Source organism: Salvelinus alpinus, chromosome 10 (genome assembly GCF_045679555.1).
Source record: "Salvelinus alpinus chromosome 10, SLU_Salpinus.1, whole genome shotgun sequence".
NCBI lineage: Eukaryota > Metazoa > Chordata > Actinopteri > Salmoniformes > Salmonidae > Salvelinus > Salvelinus alpinus.
In genome coordinates this window covers 29,531,021-29,548,078 of record NC_092095.1, presented here as the reverse complement: position 1 = coordinate 29,548,078, position 17,058 = coordinate 29,531,021, and the positions used below count along the sequence as shown (strand labels likewise).

Here is a 17,058-nt window from a genome sequence, read left to right as displayed (position 1 = left end):
GGAAAAAACAGAATAGAGCTAAGCACAGCAAAATCCTAAAGAAAAACCTGGTTCAGTCTGCTTTCCAACAGACATTGGGAGATAAATTCACATTTCAGCATGACTATAACCTTAAACAAAAGGCCAAATATACACTGCAGTTGCTTACCAAGACGACATTGGATGTTCCTGAGTGGCCTAGTTAAAGTTTTGACTAAAATCTGCTTGAAAATCTATGGCAGGACTTGAAAATGGTGTCTAGAAATGATCAACAACCAACTTTATTATTTTGATTTTACCTTGATTTTACCAGGTAAATTGACTGTGAACATATTCTCCTTTATAGCAACGAAATGGGGAATACTTACAGGGTAGAGGAGAGGGATGAATGAGCCAATTGGAAGCTGGGGACGATAAGTTGGCCATGATGGTATGAGGGCCAGAGGGGGGAATTTAGCCAGGTCACCGGGGTTAACACCCCTACTCTTACGATAAGTGCCATGGGATCGTTAGTGACCATAGAGAGTCAGGACACCCGTTTAATATCCCATCCAAAAGAAAGCGCCCTACACAAGGCAATGTCCCCAATGACTGCCCTGGGGCATTTGGGATATTATTTTTGACCAGAGGAACTTGACAGAGATTGAAGAATGTTTAAAAGAATAATGTGCAAATATTGTACAATCCAGGTGTAAAAAGCTCTTAGACTTACCCAGAAAGACTCATAGCTGTAATCGCTCCCAAAGGTGATTCTAACATGTATTAACTCAGGGGGTTGAATACTTATATATTCAAGATATATTAGTGTTTTATTTTATAGTCTCAACGACAACAGTGAACAGGCGACTCCGGGATGCTGGCCTTCTAGGCAGAGTTCCTCTGTCCAGTGGCTGTGTTCTTTTGTCCATCTTAATCTTTTATTTTTATTGGCCAGTCTGAGATATGGCTTTTACTTTGCAACTCTGCCTAGAAGGTCAGCATCCCGGAGTCGCCTCTTCACTGTTGACGTTGAGACTGGTGTTTGCTGGTAATATTTAATGAAGCTACCAGTTGAGGACTTGTGAGGCGTCTGTTTCTCAAACTAGACACTCTAATGTACTTGTCCTCTTGCACAGTTGTGCACCGGGGCCTCCCACTCCTCTTTCTATTCTAGTTAGAGCCAGTTTGCACTGTTCTGTGAAGGGAGTAGAACACAGAGTTGTACGAGCTCTTCCGTTTCTTGGCAATTTCTCACATGGAATAGCCTTCATTTCTCAGAACAAGAATAGACTGACAAGTTTCAGAAGAAAGTTATTTGTTTCTGCCCATTTTGAGCCTGTAATCGAACCCACAAATGCTGATGCTCCAGATACTCAACTAGTCTAAAGAAGGCCAGGTGTATTGCTTCAGTACAACAGTTTTCAGCTGTGCTAACATAACTGCAAAAGGGTTTTCTAATGATCAATTAGCCTTTTAAAATGATAAACTTGGATTAGCTAACACAACGTGCCATTGGAACACAGGAGTGACGGTTGCTGATAATGGGCCTCTGTACGCCTATGTAGATATTCCATTAAAAATCAGCCGTTTCCAGCTACAATAGTCATTTACAGCTTTAACAATGTCTACACTGTATTTCGGATCAATTTGATGTTATTTTAATGGACAAAAAATTTGCTTTTCTTTCAAAAACAAGGACATTTCTAAGTGACCCCAAACTTTTGAATGGTAGTGTATATATATATATACACTGCTCAAAAAAATAAAGGGAACACTTAAACAACACAATGTAACTCCAAGTCAATCACACTTCTGTGAAATCAAACTGTCCACTTAGGAAGCAACACTGATTGACAATACATTTCACATGCTGTTGTGCAAATGGAATAGACAAAAGGTGGAAATTATAGGCAATTAGCAAGACACCCCCAAAAAAGGAGTGATTCTGCAGGTGGTGACCACAGACCACTTCTCAGTTCCTATGCTTCCTGGCTGATGTTTTGGTCACTTTTGAATGCTGGCGGTGCTCTCACTCTAGTGGTAGCATGAGACGGAGTCTACAACCCACACAAGTGGCTCAGGTAGTGCAGTTCATCCAGGATGGCACATCAATGCGAGCTGTGGCAAAAAGGTTTGCTGTGTCTGTCAGCGTAGTGTCCAGAGCATGGAGGCGCTACCAGGAGACAGGCCAGTACATCAGGAGACGTGGAGGAGGCCGTAGGAGGGCAACAACCCAGCAGCAGGACCGCTACCTCCGCCTTTGTGCAAGGAGGTGCACTGCCAGCGCCCTGCAAAATGACCTCCAGCAGGCCACAAATGTGCATGTGTCTGCTCAAACGGTCATAAACAGACTCCATGAGGGTGGTATGAGGGCCCGACGTCCACAGGTGGGGGTTGTGCTTACAGCCCAACACCGTGCAGGACGTTTGGCATTTGCCAGAGAACACCAATATTGGCAAATTCGCCACTGGCGCCCTGTGCTCTTCACAGATGAAAGCAGGTTCACACTGAGCACATGAGCACATGTGACAGACGTGACAGAGTCTGGAGACGCCGTGGAGAACGTTCTGCTGCCTGCAACATCCTCCAGCATGACCGGTTTGGTGATGGGTCAGTCATGGTGTGGGGTGGCATTTCTTTGTGGGGCCGCACAGCCCTCCATGTGCTCGCCAGAGGTAGCCTGACTGCCATTAGGTACCGAGATGAGATCCTCAGACCCCTTGTGAGACCATATGCTGACACATGCACATGTGTGGCCTGCTGGAGGTCATTTTGCAGGGCTCTGGCAGTGCACCTCCTTGCACAAAGGCGGAGGTAGCGGTCCTGCTGCTGGGTTGTTGCCCTCCTACGGCCTCCTCCACGTCTCCTGATGTACTGGCCTGTCTCCTGGTAGCGCCTCCATGCTCTGGACACTACGCTGACAGACACAGCAAATCTTTTTGCCACAGCTCGCATTGATGTGCCATCCTGGATGAACTGCACTACCTGAGCCACTTGTGTGGGTTGTAGACTCCGTCTCATGCTACCACTAGAGTGAGAGCACCGCCAGCATTCAAAAGTGAACAAAACATCAGCCAGGAAGCATAGGAACTGAGAAGTGGTCTGTGGTCACCACCTGCAGAATCACTCCTTTTTTGGGGGTGTCTTGCTAATTGCCTATAATTTCCACCTTTTGTCTATTCCATTTGCACAACAGCATGTGAAATGTATTGTCAATCAGTGTTGCTTCCTAAGTGGACAGTTTGATTTCACAGAAGTGTGATTGACTTGGAGTTACATTGTGTTGTTTAAGTGTTCCCTTTATTTTTTTGAGCAGTGTATATTTTTTTTTACAAATGTTCTAATTTTTCTTCCACTTTGACATTAGAGAGTATTTTATGTATATCATTGACAAAAAAATGACAATTCAATCCATTTTAATCCCACCTTGTAACAAAACAAAATGTGGAAACAGTTAAGGGGTGTGAATACTTTCTGAAGGCACTGTAATAGTCAAAGCATAATCTAAAAGCGGGTGAGTTGATTCAACTCTTTTATGGACATTTTCTTGTGTTTGTGGTGAAAAACTGAGCGGGCCGAGCATAACACATCAACCCTGTTACCCATAGATAGACAGACTAGAAATGTTTTAACACATCAATTTTTTTGTGAAGCTGTACATTCAATTGCCCCTCCCTGTTGCACACAACAAGCTTGCATTCCCTCTATAACAAGGGGATTCATGGCTGATTTAAGATTAAATCATCAACCCTGTTACAGTCAACCCTGTGACTTTATTTGGCACTTATTAGACACTTACTATAGTCATTTTTTTATTTTACTTATTAATAAGTTGAACATGTGCTTGTTATGACAGAATGTTAAAATAAGGTGAGTTACACTACCCTAAAGGGACTGATTTCGCGGAACGACTCAACTATACAGTAGGACACACAGGGCGGCCATTTTGTATTGTTGTTTATTGATGTAGACCTAAATATCTACCTAGGGCTATGGTAGATTACAGCCTGTCAGAGCTCTTGATGGATCTTAGTCCTTAGATAAACATAACAAATGGCATTTTGAGTGAGCTATGGCACTCAATAGTGTTTATCCTGCTGTGTAAGGCACATACTGTAGGCCTCTGTCAGACCTTGGAGCACTTCCATTCATGCAGACAAGCAACGTGAATGTTAAAATAATGGTGACAACTATTCATGGAAACGGCAGACGTCTATTGCTGTCAAGCCGGCTAAGCTACACCCAGAAAACAAAGGGGATTGGGGAAGATTTATAAAACCTTGGACAAGTCATGGAGTGTCTAGAGAATACAGTCAGAGCAGGTTTGCATTTTCATTGCATTTATTGAACATGTCATTTTTCAACATGCCAGTGTTAGACAATCTATATTGCCCTGAGTCCATGAAATCAGTCAACTGTGGAGTGCATGGGTGGTCGATGTTGATAGTAATACTGCTAAGGTGAGGAGGGGAGCATTTAAGGGTGAAACCTCCCATTCCTTTGCATTCCAAGCATGATGCACAGGCTTTGTATGTATTGCTTGTTGTTACTCTTATGTCTTTGCCCCTGGGTATATCAAGTATTCAATCTATCTATTTTTAAAGGGACAATCAGCAGTTGCTACGTTTTGAAGAATATACCTTATCAATGTCTCATGAGTTTAGTTAACTGTTGTATCCCACCAGAACTCAAGTGATAAGCTTGTTTCACTCCAATGTTTGTAAACAAAGTACATATAAACAAACACTATATAGAAAAGTCAAAAAATGCTTAAAACTTTCCTTTTCATATCATGGATGTCAGTCCTTGCATCCATAGTTCTATCTATGAATTTGACTGTGGTTACATTTCTCCAGCCCCATAACTCAGCTTTTTACCGAAACAGGGGCGGCGAGGGGGCTTTGTTATTATTGCTACTGCCGATTTACGCTTTAATGCCTCTCCTACAGTAGCTATGTAGCTCCCATTGTGTTGAAGTTCTCCACGTCCTTCTTCATGTTTGTCCCACAGCGGAGTTCCTGTTCCTGCTGTGGGGAGTGTATCTGTGTTACACTGTGAGGACGGTGCCGTCGGCCTTCCATGAGCCCCGTTACATGGCCATCGCCCTCCACAACGAGCTCGTCCTGTCTGCCATCTTCCACGTTATTAGGTAAAGATTCCAACCTGTGGTGGGGAGAGATATGACAGTATGGATGTGTATTTATTTTTCTCATATTGAGCTATATTTAGAGATAAGTATATGCATTGAATATTATACATCATGGACTTTAATATGTTTTATATGTAAACAATCTGACACTTACTTGTCACTCACTGTTGGCTTGCCTATTGCTGTCCACCAATTTGCAATGATATTCAATGAGCCACAAGTACCTCTATAGTATCTCTCTCACAAGTATCTCTCTTCAGTATCTCTATGCGTTTCAAAGGGGAGTTTTGTTATTGTATCCAAGACTATGAATATGCCCTCTGCTTTCCGTGTAGCCTATGTATCAAGTACTAGACATCCTAAGTTAGACGTCGCACCGTTTCAGCTGACACCACCAAACCCATTCCCAGTTGTAATCCTACTTATTGAGAGCTCAGCTACATCAGATTATTCAGTCATTAGGCACGTCAACATGATTTATGTTTTGACACACCATAGATATTCAGAGCTATTGGCAGCATCATTTCAGTTAGACGTTAACAGAAATGACAGAAAAATTGCCCGCCAATGTTTCCCACAAATAGGATGGGAAGGCATGGAGGTTTACCTTTTAACCGGTCTGTTATATTTGTCCTGTGGAAATGTGTTTTTTGCATATCCCAACTCCCCCTGAGACACCCTGGTAGAATGCGGTCAATGCCAGCCATTATCAACGGCAACCCTGAAACAATTAGGGTTAAGTGCATTGCTCAAGGGCACATCAACATATTTTTCACCTTGTCAGCTCAAGGATTTAAACTAGTGACCTTTCAGTTGCTGGCCCAACACTCTAAGAGCTAGGCTACCTGTAGTAGCTGGGAATTTGACAGCCAGCGTGTGTTTATGGCGGCGTTCGACTTCTGTTATGGCATTGGGATTGTTTCAGCAGCTTAAAGCAAGACGAGGCCCAACGTAAAATGCAAAAATGTGTCTTGTCTGTTTGGGAAATGCTGAGAGCTTGTCACCAGAGAGTATCGCATGGGTTTGTTAGAGCTAACACAATCTATGGCTGTTACTCATAGAACCTGCATGTGGTCCCACTGTGGCCAGTTAAGTCAAGGAGACTTCCTGTAGCATCTGTAGGGGCAATTAGCGAACTCTCTGTTCTAAGTGTTCAGATCATTATTTGTGATTATTTCATAATCCACAAATTTACTCTCAGCTCTACCGATGATTTTATTGAATGTTTTCTTAATGAGGTTTTTTGGGAAACACTCTTGAAAATGTACCACCTGTTCTCTCTAGACTTTAGCCTCCCCTCATGGTTTTTAGCTACCACTACTTTAACTGTACATTAAATAACCATTCACCAAGTCCTGCCAAGTAATGATACTGCTGGATGCCATTTACTGGGATGTAGGCTTTCAAGTGGTTAAATTACTGTGTAACAGGACATGCCTCCTAATCACTCTACCTGGTCTCAGAGCATTTGGTATTATTCTGTACGTAAATCCGCGACACTCCATTTAGTGTGATATGTTACATTTTGTATGATTTGTATTAACTTGTGGATATCCATCATCCATTCGTATGATATGTTACGAATTTGCTAACTGTACAATACGTTACTAATTTGCTAAATTTACCATATGTTACGAATTTGAAAAACGTTTGATATGTTACGAATTCAAATTTGTTGTGGCTAATGTTAGCTAGGTGGCTAACGCTAACGTTAGCTAGGCGGCTAATACTAATGTTAGCTAGCGGGCTAACGTTAGCTAGGTTAGGGGTTAGGGTTAAGGTTAGGAGTTTGGTTAAATGTTTAAGACTAGGGGTAGGTGAAGGTTAGCTAAAAGGGTTAAGGTTAGGGTTAGGGGAAGGATTATTTAATATGCTAAGTAGTTAAAAAAAAAAATGTTTTGCCTTAAGTAACCTTCTGTCTTATGTAACCATACCAAACTTAACATACAGTATCATACTCATTTCAGTGTCCCGGATTTACATGTACTATGTTATGTCTAATGAGACCAAGCTGAATTACAACACTGTAGCTACTGTAATTAAAGCACTATTCCACAATTACATTTTGATCACTCTGGAAACTGTTTATATGTTTTCTCCTTGATCGTCAGTCCAGAAGTCAGTCGAAAATAGATGTGCACTGGATCTGTAATCAATGTTGTTGCTGCCTCAAAATGCCTTTTTTTAGTACAGTTCACCAAGGAACCCACTGGGCACAGACATAACTTCAAGCTCTATTCAATGTTGGTTCCACGTCGTTTCATTGAAATGACATGGAAACAACGTTGATTCAACCAGTGTGTGCCCAGTGGGAAGTTATCAAGCTGCTTCTTCTAAATCAGAGCGAATCAGTGTCCTATACTGTAACAATCCAAGGTGAAGACAATCTCCCTGATGGGAAATGGATTACTGAGGCAGTAATCAGCATGGATAAACCACTCCAAGCAGTGGAATTAAATATGTTCACGCCCAGACAGAGTTTGGTTTAAAATGAACATCTTATATCCTGTCTATGTCTCTCACACTGTCTGTGTCTGAGAGGTTTACTGCAGCACAAAAATACATTTCTTATTGATACAGTACACAAAAACCACTGTCATTCACTTAAATTCTGCAACATGCATTATGTGTTTAGTGTGATGCTTAGAATCAGCAGTTTTGTCTGTCACGCAATAATGTTCCTGCCAATTAATTTTTGGTTACGGGTTAGGTTTACAGCTAGAAAGAAATAACACTGCCTGCCACAATCTATTAAATATAACATGTATGGATCAGCTATCGAATAAAAACATGCTAACGGTGACATTGTGTACTGTAGCTAACAGGCCCAATTTCTTCTCTGCAAACTGTCAGTGAGGCAGATGCCAGCCCTCTGTGGATTTCTCAATGAGCTCTATGATTAATGACTCTGCATAGCATTATTCAAATGGGAATCTCATCTGTAACCCAACACAACCTCTGCTAAATATAGAACCGGGTCCTACTGTATGTCTTGTAATGTGTTTTTTATTACAGTTATGTTTTTGTACATTCTCACACTCAATTAAATAACTTTTCTTTGCTTGCCATCTCTCTCTTTTTCTTTTTCTCTCTCTCGCTCTCTCTGTCGTTCTCTCTCTCTCACTCACTAATTCACTCTCTCTTTATCTTTATCTCTCTTTATCTCACTCACTAATTCACTCTCTCTCATTCTCTCTCTCTGTCTATCGTTCTCTCTCTCGCTATTTCTCTTGCTCTCTATTTCTAAATTTCTCTCTCTCTCTCTCTCTCTCTCTCTCTCTCTCTCTCTCTCTCTCTCTCTCTCTCTCTCTCTCTCTCTCTCTCTCTCTCTCTCTCTCTCTCTCTCTCTCTCTCTCTCTCTCTCTCTCTCTCTCTCTCTCTCTCTCTCTCTCTCTCTCTCTCTCTCTCTCTCTCTCTCTGTGTGTACAGGTTTACTCTTGCACCTGAGCTCCACCCAGACTGGATGCTGCTACTATGGTTTGCTCACACCCACCTGACTGTAACTGTCACTCTGGGGCTAATGATTGTCCCCAAGGTAAACCTCTCATTCTGAGCATAGCATTACTTTGCTAATATACATCGAAACCAAATCAAACTAAGTCATTGCACTCTCTTTTGTCGACTACAGTTTCTGTTTCATGGTACTCACATGAGAGATGATATTGCCTCTGAGGCCTATGAGGATGAATTGGACATGGGTCGCTCTGGATCTTACCTCAACAGCAGTATAACATCAGCCTGGAGCGAACACAGTCTGGATCCGGAGGACATCCGGGTGAGCAACTTTCCCTTTCCATTTTTAAAATAAATTCTCTCATTCAATTGCATAACCTTGTTGATACAGTACGTTTTGAATCCTTGTCCTCTGACTGTGGCAAAAATAAAGATTTTGGCAGACGTAAGGTCTAGCAACAGTCTTTGGGAAAAACGTATCAACGTGAGCAGAGGTTTCCGTTTGTTTGTTAGAGTTGAAGAATTCTCTTTCCAAAGACTTGAGCACATTGTCCAAGTCTATTTATCAGAGCAAGAGATAAGATCTCCTAAAATCCTGCTTGAGAGAGCAGTCAATACATTAAATTCAAGACCAATGCTCAAAGGCTGTTCAGACCTAACAATAAAGCACACACCAGTTTCCTTTTTTAAAGCGGCAATATGTAACCTTTTTTGGCGACCTGACCAAATGCACATAGAAGTTGAGTTATAGATCTGTCATTCGCATTGAAACCAAGTCTAAGAAGTGGTATATCTCTTATATAGCGCTATTTCTATGCTACCCATGCTTAGGTTTAATTTTTGCATCTTTTCGGTTTTGTACACCAACTTTAAACAGCTGGGGAAAAATGGTTATGGAAAATATGTTTCACAGCAGTTTAGATGGTACAATGATTCTCTATACAATGACTGCTTGTTTTTTCACATAAACTGAAATTAGATGAACTATTACAGTTTTAGCAACCAGGAAATGGCGGAGCGATTTCTGCCTATTGCATCTTTAATACTGTCCAAAACCTGTCTTTTATTCATGTCAAAGAGCATGTTATACACTGTAGTACATCGTTGAAGCACTGTTTGCAGTTTAAGCACTGTTCGTGTTTCAAATTCAAATGTGCATGTTCTGTATGCAATTGATGCATCGTTAAAACACTTAAAACAATTAATTCATTTTAATAGCTCTATTTTTTTGTCTTATTCTTGTCATTATGTGTTTTCCATAAATGTCCAGGAGGAGCTGAAGAAACTGTACTCCCAGTTGGAGATCTACAAGAGGAAGAAGATGTTGGCCAACAACCCTCACCTACAGAAGAAGCGCAGCTCCAGGAAGGGACTGGGTCGTTCCTTGATGAGACGCATTACGGAGATCCCAGAGACGGTACACCGGCAGTGCAGCCGTGAAGACAAGGAAGGGGGCGATCATGGGAGCAATCGCAACAGCATCTGCGTCTTGAGGAAGAACACCTTCGACCCCTCTCATCCGGGGAAGCCTGCCAAAGAGGAGTCCCTGAAGAGCAAGGTCTTCACCCTGAAGAAGTCGCACAGTAGCTACGACCATGTCCGCGACCAGAGCGAGGACTCCAGCAGCTCTGCTACTGACAAGATGGAGGTTATGACCACTGATGGATCCCTTATAGACACCCTGATAGGCAAAAAGCTGGTTAAGAAGAAGTCCAATGAGAAGATAGATGCTGTGAGCGAATTGACTGAGAACGTTCCCTTGGTCTGCAAGTCGGCCAGTGCTCATAACCTGACACAAGACAAGAAGCCCATCCACCCAAGAACGTCCATGCTACAGAAGTCACTGAGCGTCATCGCCAGCGCCAAAGAGAAGACCTTGGGCTTGACAGGAGGGAAGACACAAACTGTTGAAGACAGCAGCAAGAAGGTCCAACAGAACGCTAAAGAAACCAAGGGAAGTCCAGATTCAGAAGACGATTGCTATCCTCACATGATCAGTAGCCAGTCCGTGGAGTACAAGCAGACTGCAGCGAAAACTGGGATCATGAAGCAGCAGGTGAGTGGCAGCCAGCCATCCATCTGCTCCGACCCATCGAAGGCCAAGGAAATACAAGACCTCACAGAGGTGTGTCCTTGGGAAGTAGAGGACCTGCCAACACCTTCTGAGAACAAGGTCCAGAAGCATGTCTCCATAGCACCCGAGGAAACCACCACAGTCCATGGAAATGGAACCAAGGGTGTCAAGCCCCAACAGCAAAAGCAGAAAGGTAGTGACCAGTCCTCCACAAGCTCCCGGCATTCTAAAGACATCCAGCGAGCAGACATATGCCCTTGGGAGGATGGAGGTGAGAGCAAAGCCCCAGTGGAGGGATCCAAGCCGCAATTCTCCAGTCAGGTTCCTCAACCTGCTAAGAATATCCAGTCTAACCAGCCTCCACCTGCAGCAGAGAGCTCTAAAAAGAAGGTTGACGTATGCCCTTGGGTCTTTGAAGAGGAGCCTGCCAAGATGGCTGAGGTAGCTTGTTCACCTGACAAGACTAGGCACAACAAGTGCACTACTCTAGTGGAGAGCAAAGGGAAAGGTGCTCTGTCAGAACCACCCTGCAAATCACCAGGCAGCTCTCTCCTCCAGCCAGTTACAAAGGTTGACGTCTGTCCCTGGGATTATGACACCCCAGCGCTATCTCCCAATTCTGAGAAAACTCCTAGTCCTACTACAGTTTCCAAAACAAAGGAATTCCCCTCCAAAAAGAAGGGCACACCTTTCACAAGAACTTTTGAGAAGGAGAAAGAGAAGGCAAAATACACTGACGATGACAACTTTAGAGCGAAAGCCAAGGACAAAAGTAAATCCACAGAGAAACATATGAGCCAATCCAAAATGACGGAGGTGTGCCCTTGGGACGTGGAGAGTAGTCAGGAAGTGCCAATGGTAGAAAAACGGAAAAGTGCAAATGTTGGAGCAGTCAAAGGGAAGCCGGTTGAAGTCTGTCCGTGGGATTATGAGGATGCATCAGAGAAAAAAGGAACAGACAAGGGTACTTCTGCAGCGAAACAGAGTAATCCAAATCCCAAAGGGGGGGTTGTAAGTGGCGGGAAAAAGGCTGATGTATGCCCTTGGGACTTTGACGACAGTACTGCAGGGAAAAAGGCCTGACATAAATCAACATTTATGGACAACTGGAAATGTTGTTGTTGTTGTATACATTGTTTTCCACTTTAGAGTCCTCAAATATAGACTTTTACTATGAATATGGTGACTTCGACGAAAATATCAAGTTGCACAAGTTGCCTTCCTTTCCAATATTTTCCCCCGTTTTGTCTTTTTTTGTGTGAAAATGTATAAACTTACAAAAACAAAGCAACAAAATCATATTAAGCATTCCAGATTCTTACAGAGTATTCTGAATGATAAATCTTAGTCGTACAATTATGCAACTTCCAATTCACTTTATGTGCAATGTTGAATAGACATTTCTCATATTCTTTATGAGTGGACATTTCAGTGGACATTTGCATTTTGTTTTTTTGGTCATAAAAAGCCCTCCACACACTAACATGGCACACTTAGAATACAAGGTTAATCGATATTATGTAAATAGATGTTCTCCTGCAGGTTTTATTAACTGAAATGTACTAGTTGTTGAGCATGAACTACCATGTCTATGTTTAAAGTCAGAGTGGCTTGTTGAACAAATAATAGAATGCCAAAGATATAGGGAACATCTTTAACAAAATAGTGGAAGAACTCACAAGAATCGTGTCATGACAAACAACTTAATAACTTTTGTGTGCCCAGACCAAGGCGCTGCTAGTGAGGGAATCAGCTTATAGCACTTTAGCGAAAACCTTAGGGAAAATGTTTTTCATCACATACTTTATTCAGCCTCATGGTTTTAGCAAGTCACCACGTGTACATCCATGTATAAATTGCTGAGTTTTTAGATTTCCTTTAGTTCTCAGCAATGTCTAATGCTTCCAAGTCTGCAGAAATGTATTACTGTATGTGCCTAACTAACTAGAACTGTCTTCTTTCAGTCTGTATAAAGTCCTGAGAGGAACAGGGATTGTTCTTCAGCATTCTGTGAAGGTGTATTATATAAACAGCATGCGGAGTGAGGTAACGAGAGGGGTGGGATCCCAATGGTTTGTCAACTGAAGCAAATAATAATTAATTTATGTTATTAATACTTCAGCATGTTTTTTTCACTTTTAGAAAAGCATTAGCTCATCCTTTTAAGCTTTTGCGTTCCCAAAAGCACATTGAGAGTTGAAATGATACAATGGGGAGAGGCATTATGGCATTAATGTGTGTCGAATTGTTCCTCTTTCTGGAAAGAATATATACCTGTATTTGTGATCGTTTTAGCATTTTTTTACATACAGTATATTTCTAGTGTTTGAAGTATAATGCTCGTTTTATTGTCTTAGGACTTTTGCTTAACACTGTCTCTACACATTCTTGGCAGAATAAATTCACACCTGGTTTTCATTATTCATACTCAAAAGTATTATTCATTATTCACACTTTATGTCTAACGTTTCCAAAAGCTTCAATTCTTTGAGCAAGCAAAAAAATAATTTTGCTTTCATGCATCAATTAAAGATGAACGTTTACAGGAATATCTGAGTTACAAAATAGCTACATCACAGTAATAATTTCTTGTAGTTTAGTAACCACTCTGGTTCTTAGCAACATCTGATGAAAAGTAATGTAATGGAAATAATATATCAATATAACATTAATGTAACAGTGTACTCATAAATTAGATGGTATTTTGGACTGCGTTGAATGTTGTCATTGGTAATGATTCCTGTACAGCCATCATAGTTGTTTGTTACAGTTGGCATGGATTACTGTAGGGTATGATGCCTGTACATGTGATCATGTGATTAGGTAATCAAATTTCTGCTTCATTCAAATTATTACATTATCTTGTTTTTGCTCGGTAACAAATTTCTGCTTCATTCAAATTATTACATTATCTTGTTTTTGCTCGGTAACACTCGAACAAGTAGATTTAACTTGTTTTCAAAAGCAAAATAATTCTCAAACAATACTTTTAATGCTTTTATTATCTCTTTATAATATTTCACTTGATTTTGTTTAACAGCCAAACAGGTACAGCATATCATAATATAGCTACTCCACATCCAGACTCTTTAAAACATGATTTAGATGTTGTGTCTTATCTCTGTCTCCCTCTACAGAGAATTATATCTACCATTGACCTCATGGGGCCACGTCTGAAATATGTCAAACCCAGACTATCAGCCTTAGAGCATGAGATTGAGATTTGTCACAGGCTTTGCTTAATGGGCAGCTGGAATAGTGTCTGAAAGGAAATGTCACCCTGCCTAGTTTGATTGTAATGGTTTGATGGACCTTGATGATATTTATGAACTAGCCGTATCAACCATCACATACATTGTAATATCTGCTCTTAAATGCCAACTTCAGACAATCCCAGGGACCTAGCCTGCCCCTAGCCAACAGTATCCCCTCAAACACTGATAATATGAACCCATTGGCTCTTGAGCATATGATACCTGGTCATTTCAGCCATAGTAAGATCACTACAAACAACTCTCGAAGCTAAAAGGATATTATGTTTTATACCATTCATAATTGGGTGTCTTCATACCTCTCAAATGGCGTGAAAGTGCTGTTAAGTACCAATAACAAAAAGGAACATCACACAGGTCTTAACAGTCACATTAGATACACATAACCTTCAATGATATGTGTATCAGTACCTTGTGGCAGTCGAATCAGCTCATGGATTTGTAACAAAGTGTATCAATCTGTGTCTATTTTGTCAGTCTCTCTGGAAATGGTCATTGTATTGCAGTATGTCCTACATACTTTGGTTCTTGAACATAATGATGACTAAAGACCCATTGTTACCTGTAACCTTTTCAACATGAATATTGTGTCCTGTTACTATTCTTCGATCTCATGATTTTACTTTTTAACCATGGGTGATTTCCATCCGTAAGCTTGTTTGATTTAACCTGACTTCTCTTGTGACCAAACCAAGTCACTGATTGGGAAATACTACTACTACTACTCAATGCTGTAACGTTGTAACTATTGCTCTCGTGGCTTCTGCATGATGTCAAGAAATTCGTAGGACCAATGTTTCACTGCCCTTGATAGAACAAAAAAAAAACGGTATCTTTTATGGACTGTTACAAGTTGTTTAGTGAGTGATACTGTACCATTACCCACTGTATTATGTGCTTGTTATACTTATTGCTCTATGACAAGCTTATAGCATCCGTATATGGGAATATTTGGTAGATTTATATTGTGTTATATTGTGATAGCATGTACATAAAAATACCTCCTCTGCAATAAATATTTATATGAAACTCAACTGTGTGATTGGTGTTTTACAGGTAAGAATGGTCTGATATCGTAGGCTATACGTGTATCTGTTGATAGCTTACTTAGGCTAAAGCCATATTTTCTGATGGAATAATAGAAGACTGAAAAGCAAACTTCAAGGTATTTCTCAACTAAACAGGGACATTTTTCAAACATTTTGTTTTGCTCTCAGTGTGTATTTTACCTATCTTGAATGACAAAATCTTGTCAAAGATAACAAGATGTAGAAGTGAAATAACTGACATTCAAAATCTCCAATTGGGAGTCTCTGGGGTGAAAAGAAACCAGAGGGAAAACAAACATATCAAGAGTTCCTTATGTCCTGCCATTTTATACTGAGTTAATGTAATTATGCATTTAACCTGTGTTAGAGAAATTGAGTGGAGATCCTAATTAGACATAGGCTACTTGTCAACTGTATAATGTGAGTGAAGCATGCTTAATTCTTAAGACTGAACAGGTGGCTGCCATAATTTAAATGTGTTAGAAATTAATAGAAGCAAATTCTTGAGTTTATACGCACATTCTCAATAGCTCTCAAAATATTTCAACAGGTGCTCCACCTTCAAAGCATCCACAGAACCTATTTCAGCTAAATCCCCACACAGTATGATGATGAAGCCACACTGGGATTTGATAATTACAGTATCTCAGCCTTTTTCCTCCCACCACCATTGTGTGCATACAATACACTAGCAGTGGCTCCAGTCTAAGATGGACACAGGACACTCCCAGGGCGCATTGTGCCGGGCCAGTAATTTTCCCTCCCTGTCTCAGGTTACTTTACTGTCTCTGAATCCCGACTTTGAGAAATGCAGCCCTTTAAAAGCATTGTCCACCATAACCACTTTAGGATATTCGTATGCATGTCCTGGCTGCTTTCCTGCAATGCTTTTATGGGATGTTGTGGTCTTTTAAGCCTTATTTATACCTGGTTCTATTATGTGTCCTGTATCCTGATCTTGTCCAGATACTGATTGTGCACACATTTTCAGACGTGTCTACACATTGTATTAAAATGTGTTTCTTATCTGTCCACTGTGTCCTCGATGTGACCAGATTTGCTGGTCCCTTCCTGTATGCAGGTAATTTGATATATATTCTTTCAAAATAATATTTATTATCACACATATTGATGCCACAAGTCAATTATTTCACACATAATTGATGAACATTGGTGCAAACTGTCAAGGATTTTACAGGGTGGAATAATGATGATTTAAATGGTTTCACTGTCCAGATCTGTCCACACTTGTATGCCTGACTACCTTTAGTTGTGGGCACGAAGATCTGATCACAATCAAATCAAAATGTGTTTTTTGATTGCCTACACCTGTCTAAAAACGTGGGCACAATAAGAATGTAGACACGATCAGGACAAAGGACACATGTTAGGACCATGTATAAACAGGGCTTTATACAGAGATCAATAGTTCCCCTGCAGAAAGAGAGAGCAGGATAAGATGACATCACATTCTGGCTGGATTACACCTCTTACAGTAGCTTGAAATCTATTGAATCAAGTATACTATTGCCCGATGCCCAGGCTAACAGCCATTTGAATTTCCAGTCTCGAATGTGTGTATTTCAAATTACTTTGTACTGACCGAAATGAAAGCAATCGTTTCACTATCAAGCCACTATGCTTTTCTCTTTTAACAATTAAGGAGAAAAATAGTCAAACATCAGTCAAAAAACCCTCAATGGATTGTCTAGAGCCAATCAATGCAAACCCATCAAGTCAAACCCCCTAAAAAGAAAAAATATATAAATAAAAAGTCAAACCCAACAATAGATTGACTAGAGCTCTGAACAGAATCCCAAGGCCTCAATTTAAATGTCCAGGTTCCTGAGAACCATTCACCGTAGGTTCATAGCATCAATCAGTATGCTGGCGTTTTAGCGCCGGAGTATTATTAAGAGACTAAAGACCTAGTTGCGCTTCCCCTCCCTGTCAATCTCAAAATATGATGAGCTATAATGTAACCTAAACGCACCCTGAAAGAATATAAAGAAATCATTTTAGGATTGATTTTCTGTTTTCAAGAGCACTATGTGTGCCTGCCTGACCAATGAAGAGGTTTTTACTGCTCGGCTACAGGGATCT

At 40.8% G+C, this 17,058-nt stretch overlaps 1 protein-coding gene across 1 annotated transcript in view; it reads left to right on the top strand.

Moving 5' to 3' along the window:
* The window catches only part of gpr158a (G protein-coupled receptor 158a), a 102,764-nt gene extending 87,824 nt beyond the window's left edge, over positions 1-14,940 (top strand). The window contains exons 8-11 of the mRNA XM_071328800.1: positions 4,969-5,107; positions 8,537-8,642; positions 8,736-8,882; positions 9,831-14,940. Coding sequence (XP_071184901.1) covers positions 4,969-5,107; positions 8,537-8,642; positions 8,736-8,882; positions 9,831-11,717 — 2,279 coding nt within the window. The 3' untranslated portion in view covers positions 11,718-14,940. The remainder of the gene's footprint in view (positions 1-4,968; positions 5,108-8,536; positions 8,643-8,735; positions 8,883-9,830) is intronic.
* Positions 14,941-17,058: the final 2,118 nt, after the last annotated feature.